General features: G+C 41.6%; 1 protein-coding gene across 1 annotated transcript in view; it reads left to right on the forward strand.

Moving 5' to 3' along the window:
- The window catches only part of jarid2a (jumonji and AT-rich interaction domain containing 2a), a 188,023-nt gene that overhangs the window by 158,976 nt on the left and 6,339 nt on the right, over window positions 1-22,708 (forward strand). Inside the window, 10 exon segments of the mRNA XM_065027388.1 lie at window positions 3,340-3,432; window positions 5,025-5,143; window positions 5,327-5,397; window positions 5,650-5,764; window positions 8,877-8,982; window positions 13,024-13,206; window positions 13,971-14,101; window positions 18,462-18,642; window positions 21,368-21,421; window positions 21,423-21,503. Of these exon segments, the coding sequence (XP_064883460.1) occupies window positions 3,340-3,432; window positions 5,025-5,143; window positions 5,327-5,397; window positions 5,650-5,764; window positions 8,877-8,982; window positions 13,024-13,206; window positions 13,971-14,101; window positions 18,462-18,642; window positions 21,368-21,421; window positions 21,423-21,503 (1,134 nt within the window).

The raw sequence follows: 22,708 nt of genomic DNA on the forward strand, positions 1-22,708 counted from the left end.
GTTCTCCTGTAGTATCAGTTAGTTCTCCTGTAGTATCAGTTAGTTCTCCTGTAGTATCAGTTAGTTCTCCTGTAGTATCAGTTAGTTCTCCTGTAGTATCAGTTAGAGTTCTCCTGTAGTATCAGTTAGTTCTCCTGTAGTATCAGCTAGTTCTCCTGTAGTATCAGTTAGTTCTCCTGTAGTATCAGTTAGTTCTCCTGTAGTATCAGTTAGAGTTCTCCTGTAGTATCAGTTAGTTCTCCTGTAGTATCAGTTAGTTCTCCTGTAGTATCAGTTAGTTCTCCTGTAGTATCAGTTAGTTCTCCTGTAGTATCAGTTAGAGTTCTCCTGTAGTATCAGTTAGTTCTCCTGTAGTATCAGCTAGTTCTCCTGTAGTATCAGTTAGAGTTCTCCTGTAGTATCAGTTAGTTCTCCTGTAGTATCAGTTAGTTCTCCTGTAGTATCAGTTAGTTCTCCTGTAGTATCAGTTAGTTCTCCTGTCATATCAGTTAGAGTTCTCCTGTAGTATCAGTTAGTTCTCCTGTAGTATCAGTTAGTTCTCCTGTAGTATCAGTTAGAGTTCTCCTGTAGTATCAGTTAGTTCTCCTGTAGTATCAGTTAGTTCTCCTGTAGTATCAGTTAGTTCTCCTGTAGTATCAGTTAGTTCTCCTGTCATATCAGTTAGTTCTCCTGTAGTATCAGTTAGTTCTCCTGTAGTATCAGTTAGAGTTCTCCTGTAGTATCAGTTAGTTCTCCTGTAGTATCAGTTAGAGTTCTCCTGTAGTATCAGTTAGTTCTCCTGTAGTATCAGTTAGTTCTCCTGTAGTATCAGTTAGTTCTCCTGTAGTATCAGTTAGTTCTCCTGTCATATCAGTTAGTTCTCCTGTAGTATCAGTTAGTTCTCCTGTAGTATCAGTTAGAGTTCTCCTGTAGTATCAGTTAGTTCTCCTGTAGTATCAGCTAGTTCTCCTGTAGTATCAGTTAGAGTTCTCCTGTAGTATCAGTTAGTTCTCCTGTAGTATCAGTTAGTTCTCCTGTAGTATCAGTTAGTTCTCCTGTAGTATCAGCTAGTTCTCCTGTCATATCAGTTAGTTTTTCTGTAGTATCAGTTAGTTCTCCTGTAGTATCAGTTAGAGTTCTCCTGTAGTATCAGTTAGTTCTCCTGTAGTATCAGTTAGTTCTCCTGTAGTATCAGTTAGTTCTCTTGTAATATCAGTTATTTCTCTTGTAATATCAGTTATTTCTCTTGTAATATCAGTTAGTTCTCTTGTAATATCAGTTAGTTCTCTTGTAATATCAGTTAGTTCTCCTGTAGTATCAGTTAGTTCTCCTGTAGTATCAGTTAGAGTTCTCCTGTAGTATCAGTTAGTTCTCCTGTAGTATCAGTTAGTTCTCCTGTAGTATCAGCTAGTTCTCCTGTAGTATCAGTTAGTTCTCCTGTAGTATCAGTTAGTTCTCCTGTAGTATCAGTTAGTTCTCCTGTAGTATCAGCTAGTTCTCCTGTAGTATCAGTTAGAGTTCTCCTGTAGTATCAGTTAGTTCTCCTGTAGTATCAGTTAGTTCTCCTGTAGTATCAGTTAGAGTTCTCCTGTAGTATCAGTTAGTTCTCTTGTAATATCAGTTAGTTCTCCTGTAGTATCAGTTAGTTCTCCTGTAGTATCAGTTAGAGTTCTCCTGTAGTATCAGTTAGTTCTCCTGTAGTATCAGTTAGTTCTCCTGTAGTATCAGTTAGTTCTCCTGTAGTATCAGCTAGTTCTCCTGTAGTATCAGTTAGTTCTCCTGGAGTATCAGTTAGTTCTCCTGTAGTATCAGTTAGAGTTCTCCTGTAGTATCAGCTAGTTCTCCTGTAGTATCAGTTAGAGTTCTCCTGTAGTATCAGCTAGTTCTCCTGTAGTATCAGCTAGTTCTCCTGTAGTATCAGTTACAGTTCTCCTGGAGTATCAGTTAGTTCTCCTGTAGTATCAGTTAGTTATCCTGTAGTATCAGTTAGTTCTCCTGTAGTGACAGTTACAGTTCTCCTGTAGTATCAGCTAGTTCTCCTGTAGTATCAGCTAGTTCTCCTGTAGTATCAGCTAGTTCTCCTGTAGTATCAGCTAGTTCTCCTGTAGTATCAGCTAGTTCTCCTGTAGTATCAGTTAGTTATCCTGTAGTATCAGTTAGTTCTCCTGTAGTGACAGTTACAGTTCTCCTGTAGTATCAGCTAGTTCTCCTGTAGTATCAGCTAGTTCTCCTGTAGTATCAGCTAGTTCTCCTGTAGTATCAGTTAGTTCTCCTGTAGTATCAGTTAGTTCTCCTGTAGTATCAGCTAGTTCTCCTGTAGTATCAGTTAGTTCTCCTGTAGTATCAGCTAGTTCTCCTGTAGTATCAGCTAGTTCTCCTGTAGTATCAGCTAGTTCTCCTGTAGTATCAGCTAGTTCTCCTGTAGTATCAGTTACTTCTAGCGTTTCATCTCTCTGTTTGACTTCCTACTTTTTAAACCTGGCTCGTAGGGACTATTCTGTCTGTGAATGCCAGCATAGCTGGACCCATATGAAATCAATATATTGGGCCATAATAAGAAATACAGCAATCTCCTCCACACATGTGGGAAAGCTTACAGTGACTGACTGTAGTTCAACCAACCAGGGATTTTCCTGGCACATTCATACAGGCTCTCAGTCTCTGTCCCTGCCCGGCTGTCTGTCGTGTATCTGAGCCTATGTCCCAAATGGTGCCCAATTCCCTGTCTAGTGCACTACTTTTAACCAGGGCCCTTAGGGCTCCGATCGAAAGTAGTACTCTATATAAGGGAATAGTTAGCCATTTGGAAAAGGGAATAGGGTGCCATTTGGATAAGGGAATAGGGTGCCATTTGGGAGGCAACCTGAGAAAACCGTCTGGATGGAAGACTCCCCTTCAGAATGTGCTGAGGCTGCAGCAGCGTGGAGAGGAAGGAAGATGATGTCATGCAGCACAGTGACATCCACATGTATCATTTTTGTCTGGCTGTTCAACTAACTCTCCCATCTGGTTGGCTGTGATAATCCTTACATTGACAGTTGACTGCGTCCCAAATCACATTCCTATTTCCTTTTCTAATGCACTACTTTTGACCAGAGCCTGTTCAAAAGTAGGATGTCGTTAGGGACGGAGACAGTGTATCAAGGGACATAAAAGACTACTTCCTGTATGGTCTTACTAGTCTCTTTGATTGTGCTTCTGAGTCATTCGATTGGCAGGATATCAAAACACCTCAGTCCATAAGCTCGTACACTCTTTGTGTTGATGATTTGCTGTGATAATCTTTACATTGACTGTGTATCAGGGAACTCGAAAGGGACTGTAAGGTCTTAGCCCTCTCTTTGTGTTTCTCTATTGCAGGGGAAGTCGGTTTCTCTCACTACGTTCTACAGGACAGCCAGGAATACTATGAACATGTGTTTCAATAAGGAGCCTGGGACGGCTGAAGTGGAGGTAAGGTCTACATATCCCAAACTGTTATATACCTGCTACGTAGGTTGCACTACTTAAGGCCCTATTCAGGTTTCAGAGAAGTTGACTTAACATGGACTTAAATAAAAAATCAATAAAAATGACTTGTCCATATTTTATAGACATAAATCCATGTTAAGTCTACTTATTTAAAGTCTGAATTGGCCCTTAGTGCACTACTTTTGGTCAGGGCCCTGCTTTTTGGGACGCAGCCATATAGTCATAATGAATAAGTAGTATAATTCACTGGGACCATAAGTAATATAATTCACTGGGACCATAAGTAGTATAATTCACTGGGACCATAAGTAGTATAATTCACTGGGACCATAAGTAGTATAATTCACTGGGACCATAAGTAGGATAATTCACTGGGACCATAAGTAGTATAATTCACTGGGATCATGAGTAGTATAATTCACTGGGACCATAAGTAGGATAATTCATTGGGACCATAAGTAGTATAATTCACTGGGACCATAAGTAGTATAATTCACTGGGACCATAAATAGTATCATTCACTGGGACCATAAGTAGGATAATTCACTGGGACCATAAGTAGTATAATTCACTGGGATCATGAGTAGTATAATTCACTGGGACCATAAGTAGGATAATTCACTGGGACCATAAGTAGTATATTTCACTGGGACCATAAGTAGTATAATTCACTGGGACCATAAATAGTATCATTCACTGGGACCATAAGTAGGTTAATTCACTGGGACCATAAGTAGGTTAATTCACTGGGACCATAAGTAGGTTAATTCACTGGGACCATAAGTAGGATAATTCACTGGGACCATAAGTAGTATAATTCACTGGGACCATAAGTAGTATAATTCACTGGGATCATGAGTAGTATAATTCACTGGGACCATAAGTAGTATAATTCACTGGGACCATAAATAGTATAATTCACTGGGATCATGAGTAGTATAATTCACTGGGACCATAAGTAGGATAATTCACTGGGACCATAAATAGTATCATTCACTGGGACCATAAGTAGGTTCATTCACTGGGACCATAAGTAGGTTAATTCACTGGGACCATAAGTAGAATACTTCACTGGGACCATAAGTAGGATAATTCACTGGGACCATAAGTAGGATAATTCACTGGGACCATAAATAGTATCATTCACTGGGACCATAAGTAGGTTAATTCACTGGGACCATAAGTAGGTTAATTCACTGGGACCATAAGTAGGATACTTCACTGGGACCATAAGTAGGTTAATTCACTGGGACCATAAGTAGAATAATTCACTGGGACCATAAATAGTATCATTCACTGGGACCATAATTAGGTTAATTCACTGGGACCATAAGTAGGTTAATTCACTGGGACCATAAGTAGGTTAATTCACTGGGACCATAAGTAGGTTAATTCACTGGGACCATAAGTAGGATACTTCACTGGGACCGTAAGTAGTATGGAGATGACTGATCAGGTCATTGACACATTTCTTCTCTCCTTTTGTCTTGTCAGCCATCCCACTGTGTGATCTACTGTCACTACTTGTTTTTTCATCTACATTAATGCAATAATGTTTCTGTCTGTGATTGCAGCAGGAGTACTGGAACATCGTGGAGCAGAGGGAATGTCATGTTGCCGTGCACTGTGGGAAAGTGGACACTAAAACTCATGGGAGTGGCTTCCCAGTTGGAAAGTCTGAGACCTTTTCAAAGTGAGGGCCTAACGGCATTATCCGATCACATGAATGGAGCATTTTGAATTTCCTGCTTATACCCTCCTGATTCCTGGAATCTTCCAACTGGGATTTCTGGAGAACCGGGAAAGTTAGGGGAATTTTACAACCCTATAAGGACATGCATAAAATATGTGTTCTGTTCTCTTGTCTCCACTCAAGACATGGATGGAACCTTACAATCCTTCCCAATAATTCAGGATCCATCCTACGCCATCTTGGTGCTGTGCCAGGTAATCATCTGTACCTATGACCCTCTGTACTGTAATAGACAGTTGTAAGTCGCTGCAGAGTGAACTGAAGGACTCCCATCAGCTTAACTACAACAGTTCCTTGAATGTATGTTGCGTTAGTTGTTGTTGTTTTTTATACAGTATATCCTCATTTTTGGTGACAATTCAATAACATTCTGCTATGAATTAAGTGAACTTGAACTGACTAGAACATCTTGACAGTCTACTATGTCTTCCTTTGTGGTTGTACAGGAGTGACCATTCCTTGGCTGAACATCGGCATGGTCTTCTCTACCTCATGCTGGTCGCGAGACCATCACCGCCTTCCATACATTGATTACTTACACACTGGTGCTGACTGCATTTGGTAAGTAGTGGTTCACTGCTCACTGCCCTCTCCCAGTTTAATCCTACGGTCACTCAGGTTCACCACCTGCCACAACCAATGGAGAACGAGCTCAGCGTCAGGTAGTCAAGCCTGATCAAATAGATCTGGTGGAGATTGATTTAATAGAACTCTCTGAGCGTGGTCAGTACAGTATGAAGGAAACGCTGTATGGCTCAGTAGGTAGAGCATGGCGCTCGCAACACCAGGATAGTGGGTTTGATTCTCTGGGCCATCCATACGTAAAATGTATGCAGTTTGTCTTTATTGGATAAATCTGCTAAATGGTATATATTTAAGCAATAAGGCATGAGGGGGTGTGGTATATGGCCAATATACCACGGCTAAGGGCTGTTGTTAAGCACGACAGTGGAGTGCCTGGACACAGCCCTTAGTCGTGGTATATTGGCCATATACCACGGCTAAGGGCTGTTGTTAAGCACGACAGTGGAGTGCCTGGACACAGCCCTTAGCCGTGGTATATTGGCCATATACCACGGCTAAGGGCTGTTGTTAAGCACGACAGTGGAGTGCCTGGACACAGCCCTTAGCCGTGGTATATTGGCCATATACCACGGCTAAGGGCTGTTGTTAAGCACGACAGTGGAGTGCCTGGACACAGCCCTTAGTCGTGGTATATTGGCCATATACCACGGCTAAGGGCTGTTGTTAAGCACGACAGTGGAGTGCCTGGACACAGCCCTTAGTCGTGGTATATTGGCCATATACCACGGCTAAGGGCTGTTGTTAAGCACGACAGTGGAGTGCCTGGACACAGCCCTTAGCCGTGGTATATTGGCCATATACCACGGCTAAGGGCTGTTGTTAAGCACGACAGTGGAGTGCCTGGACACAGCCCTTAGTCGTGGTATATTGGCCATATACCACGGCTAAGGGCTGTTGTTATTCACGACAGTGGAGTGCCTGGATACAGCCCTTAGTCGTGGTATATTGGCCATATACCACGGCTAAGGGCTGTTGTTAAAAGACGACAGTGGAGTGCCTTTACACAGGCCATATACCACGGCTAAGGGGCTGTTGTTACCACACCCCCCAGTCGTGTATATTGGCCATATTCTTGAATTCTTGAAAGACGGTACAATATAAACTTTTCTTCCACAAATATTTGTCTTAATATCTGATAGACCAAATAATATATATATCACACCATGTAAAGGAACAACCTCCTAATTCAGAAATGTTTTTCTCATAAATTACAACTAAGTGGATTTATGTCAACTCAGTCAGACACCATAAAATGCATTTCATTTGTACATTTATTGTCCAAGTGTTTGAAGACCTTGTTTGTTTAATTCTATCATTACATTATTCAAATATGAAATACAAATCTCCAAACGTATTTTTATAAAGCATTTTTACAACGCTATATAATGCTCCAGGGCTAATTTTGTTAGCATTTTGGCATGTTTTTCTAGATTCAGAACATAAAACATTGATTAGCATTTTGGTCATGTTTTTCTAGATTCAGAACATAAAACATTTATTAGCATTTTGGTCATGTTTTTCTAGATTCAGAACATAAAACATTTATTAGCATTTTGGTCATGTTTTTCTAGATTCAGAACATAAAACATTTATTAGCATTTTGGTCATGTTTTTCTAGATTCAGAACATAAAACATTTATTAGCATTTTGGTCATGTTTTTCTAGATTCAGAACATAAAACATTTATTAGCATTTTGGTCATGTTTTTCTAGATTCAGAACATAAAACATTTATTAGCATTTTGGTCATGTTTTTCTAGATTCAGAACATAAAACATTTATTAGCATTTTGGTCATGTTTTTCTAGATTCAGAACATAAAACATTTATTAGCATTTTGGTCATGTTTTTCTAGATTCAGAACATAAAACATTTATTAGCATTTTGGTCATGTTTTTCTAGATTCAGAACATAAAACATTTATTAGCATTTTGGTCATGTTTTTCTAGATTCAGAACATAAAACATTGATTAGCATTTTGGTCATGTTTTTCTAGATTCAGAACATAAAACATTTATTAGCATTTTGGTCATGTTTTTCTAGATTCAGAACATAAAACATTTATTAGCATTTTGGTCATGTTTTTCTAGATTCAGAACATAAAACATTTATTAGCATTTTGGTCATGTTTTTCTAGATTCAGAACATAAAACATTTATTAGCATTTTGGTCATGTTTTTCTAGATTCAGAACATAAAACATTGATTAGCATTTTGGTCATGTTTTTCTAGATTCAGAACATAAAACAACATTTATAAAGGAAACATGATCCCTTAGCACTATCACAGCAAATATGTCAATAGTTTAACCATGTGTTGCAGAAGAGTGATTCAAATATTTTTGTATTAAAAAAACAGCCATCAGTGACGGAGTACAGATACTCAAAACAGATATTTTTGCCTCAAAGTATTTTACATTTGTAAAATATATTAAATGATTCTTTCAGCACTCTGATGGAGTTGACGTTAGACAAAAATATATATATATATTTTTTTTTTACCGTGCTGATTTCTATATTGTTTGTTTAAAACATATCAGATAGCAGAGAACTTTCCAGACCACAAGTGGTCTTGTTGCACTACATGTAATGAGAACATGAATAAGTGGTCATTATGGTAGAGCTCACCCTGCTCATTCCTGATTTGACTTGACCAAATCTCCAGACACATCTTTTAGGAATCACCGTTTCGAGATAAGGGCCATTGCAAATAACTACACAAGATCCTTTTTCAGTTAATATTAATTATTGCCAGTTAAAAATATATAATTACACTTTTTTGGAGAGTTTGAAATTGGGATCCTTTTCTCCAGACAATGGCATTTCCGGGTATAGAGCCAACATGGAAATGAATAATATTGAAAATATTTAGAAAATTCCGAAAGCAAATCTTTCCCCTTATAAAATTCCCCTTAATGTAATTGTTGAGCTCAAATAAAATCCTATAAAACTACAATAAAAAATAAAGTTTCATTGCCAGACAAGGATATTTGTTATTTACTAGTGCTATGACATGTGTCCACTAACTCCAACATGTTATCACATAGTGATACACAATTAGATCCCAATAACCCATGTAACCCGGTGTTCAGGTACTGTATTCCTGCTGAGGAGAAGGTGAAGCTGGACAAGGTGGTTCACACACTACTGCAGGCTAATGGAACCCCAGGACTGGAGATGTTGGAGAACAACATCATGGTGTGACTGCAGGATACACTGTCTACACATACAGTATAAACATGGACTACAGAAACACTGTCTACACATACAGTATAAACATGGACTACAGAAACACTGTCTACACATACAGTATAAACATGGACTACAGAAACACTGTCCACACATACAGTATAAACATGGACTACAGAAACACTGTCTACACATACAGTATAAACATGGACTACAGAAACACTGTCCACACATACAGTATAAACATGGACTACAGAAACACTGTCTACACATACAGTATAAACATGGACTGCAGAAACACTGTCCCCCCTACAGTATAAACATGGACTGCAGAAACACTGTTCCCCCCTACAGTATAAACATGGACTGCAGAAACACTGTTCCCCCCTACAGTATAAACATGGACTGCAGAAACACTGTCCACACATACAGTATAAACATGGACTACAGAAACACTGTCTACACATACAGTATAAACATGGACTGCAGAAACACTGTTCCCCCTACAGTATAAACATGGACTACAGAAACACTGTCCACACATACAGTATAAACATGGACTGCAGAAACACTGTTCCCCCCTACAGTATAAACATGGACTGCAGAAACACTGTTCCCCCCTACAGTATAAACATGGACTACAGAAACACTGTCTACACATACAGTATAAACATGGACTGCAGAAACACTGTTCCCCCCTACAGTATAAACATGGACTGCAGAAACACTGTCTACACATACAGTATAAACATGGACTAGGAAACACTGTTCCCCCTACAGTATAAACATGGACTACAGAAACATGTCTAACATACAGTATAAACATGGACTACAGAAACACTGTTCCCCCTACAGTATAAACATGGACTGCAGAAACACTGTCCCCCTCAGTATAAACATGGACTGCAGTGTTCCCCCTACAGTAAAACATGCAGAACACTTTTTGGAGAGTTTGAAATTGGGAGACTGCAGAAACACTGTTCCCCCCTACAGTATAAACATGGACTGCAGAAACACTGTCCACACATACAGTATAAACATGGACTACAGAAACACTGTCTACACATACAGTATAAACATGGACTGCAGAAACACTGTTCCCCCTACAGTATAAACATGGACTACAGAAACACTGTCCACACATACAGTATAAACATGGACTGCAGAAACACTGTTCCCCCCTACAGTATAAACATGGACTGCAGAAACACTGTTCCCCCCTACAGTATAAACATGGACTACAGAAACACTGTCTACACATACAGTATAAACATGGACTGCAGAAACACTGTTCCCCCCTACAGTATAAACATGGACTGCAGAAACACTGTCTACACATACAGTATAAACATGGACTACAGAAACACTGTTCCCCCCCTACAGTATAAACATGGACTACAGAAACACTGTCTACACATACAGTATAAACATGGACTACAGAAACACTGTTCCCCCCCTACAGTATAAACATGGACTACAGAAACACTGTCTACACATACAGTATAAACATGGACTACAGAAACACTGTTCCCCCCCTACAGTATAAACATGGACTACAGAAACACTGTTCCCCCCTACAGTATAAACATGGACTACAGAAACACTGTTCCCCCCTACAGTATAAACATGGACTACAGAAACACTGTTCCCCCCCTACAGTATAAACATGGACTACAGAAACACTGTCCCCCCCTACAGTATAAACATGGACTACAGAAACACTGTTCCCCCCCCTACAGTATAAACATGGACTACAGAAACACTGTCCACACATACAGTATAAACATGGACTACAGAAACACTGTCCACACATACAGTATAAACATGGACTACAGAAACACTGTCTACACATACAGTATAAACATGGACTACAGAAACACTGTCTACACATACAGTATAAACATGGACTACAGAAACACTGTCTACACATACAGTATAAACATGGACTACAGAAACACTGTCCACACGTACAGTATAAACATGGACTACAGAAACACTGTCCACACATACAGTATAAACATGGACTACAGAAACACTGTCCCCCCCTACAGTATAAACATGGACTGCAGAAAAACTGTTCCCCCCTACAGTATAAACATGGACTGCAGAAACACTGTTCCCCCCTACAGTATAAACATGGACTGCAGAAACACTGTTCCCCCCTACAGTATAAACATGGACTGCAGAAACACTGTCCACACATACAGTATAAACATGGACTACAGAAACACTGTCTACACATACAGTATAAACATGGACTGCAGAAACACTGTTCCCCCTACAGTATAAACATGGACTACAGAAACACTTCCACACATACAGTATAAACATGGACTGCAGAAACACTGTTCCCCCCTACAGTATAAACATGGACTACAGAAACACTGTCCACACATACAGTATAAACATGGACTGCAGAAACACTGTTCCCCCCTACAGTATAAACATGGACTACAGAAACACTGTCTACACATACAGTATAAACATGGACTACAGAAACACTGTCCACCCCTACAGTATAAACATGGACTACAGAAACACTGTCTACACATACAGTATAAACATGGACTACAGAAACACTGTCCACACGTACAGTATAAACATGGACTGCAGAAAAACTGTTCCCCCCTACAGTATAAACATGGACTGCAGAAACACTGTTCCCCCCTACAGTATAAACATGGACTGCAGAAACACTGTTCCCCCCTACAGTATAAACATGGACTGCAGAAACACTGTCCACACATACAGTATAAACATGGACTACAGAAACACTGTCTACACATACAGTATAAACATGGACTGCAGAAACACTGTTCCCCCTACAGTATAAACATGGACTACAGAAACACTTCCACACATACAGTATAAACATGGACTGCAGAAACACTGTTCCCCCCTACAGTATAAACATGGACTACAGAAACACTGTCCACACATACAGTATAAACATGGACTGCAGAAACACTGTTCCCCCCTACAGTATAAACATGGACTACAGAAACACTGTCTACACATACAGTATAAACATGGACTACAGAAACACTGTCCACCCCTACAGTATAAACATGGACTACAGAAACACTGTCTACACATACAGTATAAACATGGACTACAGAAACACTGTCCACACGTACAGTATAAACATGGACTACAGAAACACTGTCCCCCCTACAGTATAAACATGGACTGCAGAAAAACTGTTCCCCCCTACAGTATAAACATGGACTGCAGAAACACTGTTCCCCCCTACAGTATAAACATGGACTGCAGAAACACTGTCCACACATACAGTATAAACATGGACTACAGAAACACTTCCACACATACAGTATAAACATGGACTGCAGAAACACTGTTCCCCCTACAGTATAAACATGGACTACAGAAACACTTCCACACATACAGTATAAACATGGACTGCAGAAACACTGTTCCCCCCTACAGTATAAACATGGACTACAGAAACACTGTCCACACATACAGTATAAACATGGACTGCAGAAACACTGTTCCCCCCTACAGTATAAACATGGACTACAGAAACACTGTCTACACATACAGTATAAACATGGACTACAGAAACACTGTCCACCCCTACAGTATAAACATGGACTACAGAAACACTGTCTACACATACAGTATAAACATGGACTACAGAAACACTGTCCACACGTACAGTATAAACATGGACTACAGAAACACTGTCCACCCCTACAGTATAAACATGGACTACAGAAACACTGTCCCCCCCTACAGTATAAACATGGACTACAGAAACACTGTTCCCCCCTTACAGTATAAACATGGACTACAGAAACACTGTTCCCCCCCCTACAGTATAAACATGGACTACAGAAACACTGTCCCCACACATACACACTGTGCTCTGGTGAAAAGATCTGCACTATATAGGGAACAGGGTGTAAGTAGTGCACTATATAGGGAACAGGGTGTAAGTAGTGCACTATATAGGGAACAGGATGCCATTTGGGATGTAGACTTGGTCGTTAGGTAATAAATGTTCTCTGTCTCTCTCCCTCCCGCCAGATCTCTCCGGAGGTGCTGTGTCGAGCGGGGATCAAAGTGCACCGGACCGTCCAGCAGAGTGGCCAGTTCGTCGTCTGTTTCCCGGCGGCGTTCGTCTCCAAGGTGTGCTGCGGCTACAGCGTCTCCGAGACAGTGCACTTCGCCACCCCCCAGTGGCTGAACACGGGATACCAGGCTGCCAAGGTTGGAGCCCCCCGTCGTATCAATACTTGAAGGAAAAGCTATTAGTTGAAAGAAGAGTATAGTTTAATTCAGTATATAATGTATTATAATGTTACGTGCCATGCTAACATTACTGTAGTATTTAGTATAGTGTTACTAGGCATCGGCATGTTAAATGTTGTTTTCACAGATAAAGTTGCAAGATCAGTTTGTTTAAAGTATTGGTCTTCAGCATTAATACAGATTCAATTCAGATTGCTGTTACAATAAAATATATATATATTGTTATTCAAGACAATTTTAAAATGATATAAATGTCTTTGCTAAAATTAACGAAAATCCATTTTCGTTTAGGGGTCTGACCACATAGAGTATGAACTCCTGTACCTGTCCTGTACCTCTCCATGCTCCTGTACATCTTGGGGTGGCCAGTTTGACTGAGTTCCAGTCCTGAAAGCTCCTCACGAAGGGGTGGTAAACCAGGCTCTAAAGTCTGACTTAACCAGCTTAGTTTAGTCAGTCAGTCAGTCTGTCTATCAGTCAGTCAGTTCAGATAGAGTGGACAAACTGAGGGTAGAGAGTGCCTCTGTGTACCCAGTGTTCCGCTGGTCAATTCAGTATCAAAGATTCTGTTATCCACATGGATCTTAGTTCCCTACACATCTACTGCATGAAAGGAGGGATTTGCGAGGGTTCACCAAACTGAGCACCTCCATTAATCTGAAATGTTGTGAAAAGACCCTGTCATATCAAATGTTCAAATATCGCTTACCTCTCCTTCCCAGGAGCTGAAATGTCGACGCATAGAGAGGTCCTTCTCCATGGAGAAGTTGCTGTACCAGATCGCAATGTCAGAATCCAAACGGGAGAATGGTGTCATTCTGAGTACCATGACCTCACTTCTCAAAGACCTCAGGTGGGTTTAACTATTTAACCAATAGCAGTATTATCATTGTAGATCACAGTATTAATAGCAGTATTATCATTCCAGATCACAGTATTAATAGCAGTATTATCATTGTAGATCACAGTATTAATAGCAGTATTATCATTCCAGATCACAGTATCAATAGCAGAATTATCATTCCAGATCACAGTATCAATAGCAGTAGTATATTTGTAGATCACAGTATCAATAGCAGTATTATCATTCCAGATCACAGTATTAATAGCAGTATTATCATTGTAGATCACAGTATCAATAGCAGTATTATCATTCCAGATCACAGTATCAATAGCAGTAGTATATTTGTAGATCACAGTATTAATAGCAGTATTATCATTGTAGATCACAGTATTAATAGCAGTATTATCATTGTAGATCACAGTATTAATAGCAGTATTATCATTCCAGATCACAGTATTAATAGCAGTATTATCATTGTAGATCACAGTACCAATAGCAGTATTATCATTCCAGATCACAGTATCAATAGCAGTAGTATATTTGTAGATCACAGTATCAATAGCAGTATTATCATTCCAGATCACAGTATCAATAGCAGAATTATCATTCCAGATCACAGTATCAATAGCAGTAGTATATTTGTAGATCACAGTATCAATAGCAGTATTATCATTCCAGATCACAGTATTAATAGCAGTATTATCATTGTAGATCACAGTATTAATAGCAGTATTATCATTGTAGATCACAGTATTAATAGCAGTACTATATTAGTAAATCACAGTATCAATAGCAGTACTATATTTCTAGATCACAGTATCAATAGCAGTATTATCATTGTAGATCACAGTATTAATAGCAGTATTATCATTGTAGATCACAGTATTGATAGCAGTATTATCATTGTAGATCACAGTATTAATAGCAGTATTATCATTGTAGATTACAGTATTAATAGCAGTATTATCATTGTAGATCACAGTATTAATAGCAGTACTATATTTGTAGATCACAGTATCAATAGCAGTACTATATTTCTAGATCACAGTATTAATAGCAGTATTATCATTGTAGATCACAGTATCAATAGCAGTATTATCATTGTAGATCACAGTATCAATAGCAGTATTATCATTGTAGATCACAGTATCAATAGCAGTATTATCATTCAAGACCACAGTATCAATAGCAGTATTATCATTGTAGATCACAGTATTAATAGCAGTATTATCATTGTAGATCACAGTGTCATTGTAGATCACAGTATTAATATCAGTATTATCATTGTAGATCACAGTATCAATAGCAGTATTATCATTGTAGATCACAGTATTAATAGCAGTATTATCATTGTAGATCACAGTATCATCATACATGGAATGTAATTCTACTCTTAAAAGGGCAATCTGGGATTCAAAAAATGACAAAACAGTCCCCCTCCACCTGTTGAATAAACAGCAGTCACCCCACCACCTGTTGAATAAACAGCAGTCACCCCACCACCTGTTGAATAAACAGCAGTCACCCCAACACCTGTTGAATAAACAGCAGTCACCCCTCCACCTGTTGAATAAACAGCAGTCACCCCTCCACCTGTTGAATAAACAGCAGTCACCCCACCACCTGTTGAATAAACAGCATTCACCCCTCCACCTGTTGAATAAACAGCAGTCACCCCTCCACCTGTTGAATAAACAGCAGTCACCCCACCACCTGTTGAATAAACAGCAGTCACCCCAACACCTGTTGAATAAACAGCAGTCACCCCACCACCTGTTGAATAAACAGCAGTCACCCCACCACCTGTTGAATAAACAGCAGTCACCCCTCCACCTGTTGAATAAACAGCAGTCACCCCTCCACCTGTTGAATAAACAGCAGTCACCCCACCACCTGTTGAATAAACAGCAGTCACCCCACCACCTGTTGAATAAACAGCAGTCACCCCTTCACCTGTTGAATAAACAGCAGTCACCCCACCACCTGTTGAATAAACAGCAGTCACCCCACCACCTGTTGAATAAACAGCAGTCACCCCACCACCTGTTGAATAAACAGCAGTCACCCCTCCACCTGTTGAATAAACAGCAGTCACCCCACCACCTGTTGAATAAACAGCAGTCACCCCCACCTCCACCTGTTGAATAAACAGCAGTCACCCCACCACCTGTTGAATAAACAGCAGTCACCCCACCACCTGTTGAATAAACAGCAGTCACCCCTCCACCTGTTGAATAAACAGCAGTCACCCCACCACCTGTTGAATAAACAGCAGTCACCACCTGTTGAATAAACAGCAGTCACCCCACCACCTGTTGAATAAACAGCAGTCACCCCTCCACCTGTTGAATAAACAGCAGTCACCCCACCATCTGTTGAATAAACAGCAGTCACCCCACCACCTGTTGAATAAACAGCAGTCACCCCTCCACCTGTTGAATAAACAGCAGTCACCCCACCACCTGTTGAATAAACAGCAGTCACCCCTCCACCTGTTGAATAAACAGCAGTCACCCCACCACCTGTTGAATAAACAGCAGTCACCCCACCACCTGTTGAATAAACAGCAGTCACCCCTCCACCTGTTGAATAAACAGCAGTCACCCCTCCACCTGTTGAATAAACAGCAGTCACCACCTGTTGAATAAACAGCAGTCACCCCTCCACCTGTTGAATAAACAGCAGTCACCACCTGTTGAATAAACAGCAGTCACCCCACCACCTGTTGAATAAACAGCAGTCACCCCTCCACCTGTTGAATAAACAGCAGTCACCCCTCCACCTGTTGAATAAACAGCAGTCACCCCACCACCTGTTGAATAAACAGCAGTCACCACCTGTTGAATAAACAGCAGTCACCCCTCCACCTGTTGAATAAACAGCAGTCACCCCTCCACCTGTTGAATAAACAGCAGTCACCCCTCCACCTGTTGAATAAACAGCAGTCACCCCTCCACCTGTTGAATAAACAGCAGTCACCCCACCACCTGTTGAATAAACAGCAGTCACCCCACCACCTGTTGAATAAACAGCAGTCACCCCACCACCTGTTGAATAAACAGCAGTCACCCCTCCACCTGTTGAATAAACAGCAGTCACCCCACCACCTGTTGAATAAACAGCAGTCACCCCACCACCTGTTGAATAAACAGCAGTCACCCCACCACCTGTTGAATAAACAGCAGTCACCCCACCACCTGTTGAATAAACAGCAGTCACCCCAGTCCACCTGTTGAATAAACAGCAGTCACCCCACCACCTGTTGAATAAACAGCAGTCACCCCACCACCTGTTGAATAAACAGCAGTCACCCCACCACCTGTTGAATAAACAGCAGTCACCCCTCCACCTGTTGAATAAACAGCAGTCACCCCACCACCTGTTGAATAAACAGCAGTCACCCCCACCACCTGTTGAATAAACAGCAGTCACCCCTCCACCTGTTGAATAAACAGCAGTCACCCCTCCACCTGTTGAATAAACAGCAGTCACCCCACCACCTGTTGAAAAAAGTCACCCCTCCACCTGTTGAATAAACAGCAGTCACCCCTCCACCTGTTGAATAAACAGCAGTCACCCCTCCACCTGTTGAATAAACAGCAGTCACCCCACCACCTGTTGAATAAACAGCAGTCACCCCACCACCTGTTGAATAAACAGCAGTCACCCCACACCTGTTGAATAAACAGCAGTCACCCCACCACCTGTTGAATAAACAGCAGTCACCCCTCCACCTGTTGAATAAACAGCAGTCACCCCTCCACCTGTTGAATAAACAGCAGTCACCCCTCCACCTGTTGAATAAACAGCAGTCACCCCACCACCTGTTGAATAAACAGCAGTCACCCCTCCACCTGTTGAATAAAGTCACCCCTCCAGCAATAACAGCAGTCACCCCTCCACCTGTTGAATAAACAGCAGTCACCCCTCCACCTGTTGAATAAACAGCAGTCACCACCTGTTGAATAAACAGCAGTCACCACCTGTTGAATAAACAGCAGTCACCTCACCTGTTGAATAAACAGCAGTCACCACCTGTTGAATAAACAGCAGTCACCACCTGTTGAATAAACAGCAGTCACCCCTCCACCTGTTGAATAAACAGCAGTCACCCCACCACCTGTTGAATAAACAGCAGTCACCCCTCCACCTGTTGAATAAACAGCAGTCACCCCTCCACCTGTTGAATAAACAGCTGTGGGGTGGGGCTGGAGAAATGTAACCACTCAATAATCAATAGCTATAATTCATTCATTTAAAAGTACAACATGTTACCTATCTCAAATTGACCCTTTCCACAACTTAAAAAAAAAAGTAAACAGTAGCCAGTAATTACAGACGATACACCAGTCTGCTCTACCTGTTCCAGGGATACAGAGTTGAGACAACGCAGGGATCTGTTTGACGCCGGGCTGCGGTCTGTTGCCCGCTACTGTAGCCATGACAACCAGGCCTCGTCAGAGAGCAGGAGGATCCAGCGCCAGTGGCTGAGGCTCGACCCCTCAGACCGACGCTGCCAAGTGTGCCAACACCTCTGCTACCTCTCCATGGTGAGTCTTTACTGGGCAGGGAAGGTTGGGCACAAACATAGGCAGGGATTCAATCAAAGGCATGTTGTCGACAAGAACACTGTACGGCCAATAAGGCCATTTCCCTGATGTCCGTGGAGATGGCATCAATGGTTAAGTCTGCAGATGGGCGCTCAACCGTAAATGTCCTGTAAAAAGACCGGTCTTACTTTATTGTCCCTGAAGGGAAAATGTGTTTATTCTGTGTCCTGATGGCATGCTCCTCATGTCGCTGCAGATGGTTCAGGGGGGAAAATGTGTTTATTCTTCATCCTGATGGCATGCTCCTCATGTCACTGCAGATGGTTCAGGAGGGAAAATGTGTTTATTCTGTGTCCTGATGGCATGCTCCTCATGTCGCTGCAGGTGGTTCAGGAGGGAAAATGTGTTTATTCTGTCCTGATGGCATGCTCCTCATGTCGCTGCAGGTGGTTCAGGAGTGAAAATGTGTTTATTCTGTCCTGATGGCATGCTCCTCATGTCACTGCAGGTGGTTCAGGAGGGAAAATGTGTTTATTCTTCATCCTGATGGCATGCTCCTCATGTCACTGCAGATGGTTCAGGAGGGAAAATGTGTTTATTCTTCATCCTGATTGCATGCTCCTCATGTCACTGCAGGTGGTTCAGGAGGGAAAATGTGTTTATTCTTCATCCTGATGGCATGCTCCTCATGTCACTGCAGATGGTTCAGGAGGGAAAATGTGTTTATTCTTCATCCTGATTGCGTGCTCCTCATGTCGCTGCAGATGGTTCAGGAGGGAAAATGTGTTTATTCTGTGTCCTGATGGCATGCTCCTCATGTCACTGCAGATGGTTCAGGAGGGAAAATGTGTTTATTCTGTCCTGATGGCATGCTCCTCATGTCGCTGCAGATGGTTCAGGAGGGAAAATGTGTTTATTCTGTGTCCTGATGGCATGCTCCTCATGTCACTGCAGATGGTTCAGGAGGGAAAATGTGTTTATTCTGTGTCCTGATGGCATGCTCCTCATGTCACTGCAGGTGGTTCAGGAGGGAAAATGTGTTTATTCTTCATCCTGATGGCATGCTCCTCATGTCACTGCAGATGGTTCAGGAAGGAAAATGTGTTTATTCTTCATCCTGATTGCATGCTCCTCATGTCACTGCAGGTGGTTCAGGAGGGAAAATGTGTTTATTCTTCATCCTGATGGCATGCTCCTCATGTCACTGCAGATGGTTCAGGAGGGAAAATGTGTTTATTCTTCATCCTGATTGCGTGCTCCTCATGTCGCTGCAGATGGTTCAGGAGGGAAAATGTGTTTATTCTGTGTCCTGATGGCATGCTCCTCATGTCACTGCAGATGGTTCAGGAGGGAAAATGTGTTTATTCTGTCCTGATGGCATGCTCCTCATGTCGCTGCAGATGGTTCAGGAGGGAAAATGTGTTTATTCTTTGTTCTGATGGCATGCTCCTCATGTCGCTGCAGATGGTTCAGGAGGGAAAATGTGTTTATTCTGTGTCCTGATGGCATGCTCCTCATGTCACTGCAGGTGGTTCAGGAGGGAAAATGTGTTTATTCTTCATCCTGATGGCATGCTCCTCATGTCACTGCAGATGGTTCAGGAGGGAAAATGTGTTTATTCTTCATCCTGATTGCATGCTCCTCATGTCACTGCAGGTGGTTCAGGAGGGAAAATGTGTTTATTCTTCATCCTGATGGCATGCTCCTCATGTCACTGCAGATGGTTCAGGAGGGAAAATGTGTTTATTCTTCATCCTGATTGCGTGCTCCTCATGTCGCTGCAGATGGTTCAGGAGGGAAAATGTGTTTATTCTGTGTCCTGATGGCATGCTCCTCATGTCACTGCAGATGGTTCAGGAGGGAAAATGTGTTTATTCTGTCCTGATGGCATGCTCCTCATGTCGCTGCAGATGGTTCAGGAGGGAAAATGTGTTTATTCTGTGTCCTGATGGCATGCTCCTCATGTCAATGCAGATGGTTCAGGAGGGAAAATGTGTTTATTCTGTGTCCTGATGGCATGCTCCTCATGTCGCTGCAGATGGTTCAGGAGGGAAAATGTGTTTATTCTGTCCTGATGGCAAGCTCCTCATGTCGCTGCAGATGGTTCAGGAGGGAAAATGTGTTTATTCTGTCCTGATGGCATGCTCCTCATGTCGCTGCAGATGGTTCAGGAGGGAAAATGTGTATATTCTGTCCTGATGGCATGCTCCTCATGTCACTGCAGATGGTTCAGGAGGGAAAATGTGTTTATTCTGTCCTGATGGCATGCTCCTCATGTCGCTGCAGATGGTTCAGAGGGAAAATGTGTTTATTCTTCATCCTGATGGCATGCTCCTCATGTCGCTGCAGATGGTTCAGGAGGGAAAATGTGTTTATTCTGTCCTGATGGCATGCTCCTCATGTCACTGCAGATGGTTCAGGAGGGAAAATGTGTTTATTCTGTGTCCTGATGGCATGCTCCTCATGTCACTGCAGATGGTTCAGGAGGGAAAATGTGTTTATTCTGTCCTGATGGCATGCTCCTCATGTCGCTGCAGATGGTTCAGGAGGGAAAATGTGTTTATTCTGTCCTGATGGCATGCTCCTCATGTCGCTGCAGATGGTTCAGGAGGGAAAATGTGTTTATTCTTTGTTCTGATGGCATGCTCCTCATGTCGCTGCAGATGGTTCAGGAGGGAAAATGTGTTTATTCTGTCCTGATGGCATGCTCCTCATGTCGCTGCAGGTGGTTCAGGAGAGTGAGAACGTGGTGTTCTGTCTGGAGTGTGTCCTGCTGTACACTACACACTACTACAGTACACTATACACTACAGAAACACAAGTCCTGCCGAGGCCTCAAAATGATGTACCGTTACGACGAGGTACTACAGTACACTACACTACACTACAGTACACTACACTACAGTACACTACACTACAGTACACTACACTACACACTACTACAGTACACACTACACACTACTACAGTACACACTACTACAGTACACTACACACTACTACAGTACACTACACACTACTACAGTACACACTACTACAGTAAACAACACTACTACAGTACACTACACACTACTACAGTACTACACAGTACACACTACTACAGTACACTACACACTACTACAGTACACTACACACTACAGTACAGTACACTACCACTACACACTACCTACAGTAAACACTACACACTACTACAGTAAACTACACTACTACTACAGTAACTACTACAGTACACTACACACTACTACAGTACACTACTACAGTACACTACACACTACACACTACTAGTACACTACACACTACTACAGTACACTACACACTACACAGTACACTACACACTACTACAGTACACTACAGTACACTACTACACACTACTACAGTACACTACACACTACAGTACACTACACACTACTACAGTACACTACACACTACTACAGTACACTACACACTACAGTACACTAGTACACTACTACACAGTACTACTACACTACAGTACAGTACACTACACACTACTACAGTACACTACACTACTACAGTACACTACACACTACTACAGTACACTACTACAGTACACACTACTACACTACAGTACACTACACTACTACACACTACTACAGTACTACACTACACACTACTACAGTACACTACACACACTACTACTAGTACACTACACACTACTACAGTACACTACACACTACTACAGTACACTACTACACAGTACACTACACACTACTACAGTACACTACACACTACTACAGTAAACTACTACACACTACAGTACACTACTACAGTACACACTACTACAGTAAACTACACTACTACAGTACACTACAGTACACTACTACACAGTACTACTACAGTACACTACACACTACTACAGTACACTACACACTACTACAGTAAACTACTACACTACACAGTACACACTACTACAGTACACTACTACAGTACACTACACACTACAGTAAACTACACTACTACAGTACCCTACACACTACTACAGTACACTACACACTACTACAGTACACTACACACTACTACAGTACTACACACTACTACAGTACACTACACT

Source organism: Oncorhynchus nerka, linkage group LG14 (assembly GCF_034236695.1).
Source record: "Oncorhynchus nerka isolate Pitt River linkage group LG14, Oner_Uvic_2.0, whole genome shotgun sequence".
Taxonomy (NCBI): Eukaryota; Metazoa; Chordata; class Actinopteri; order Salmoniformes; family Salmonidae; genus Oncorhynchus; species Oncorhynchus nerka.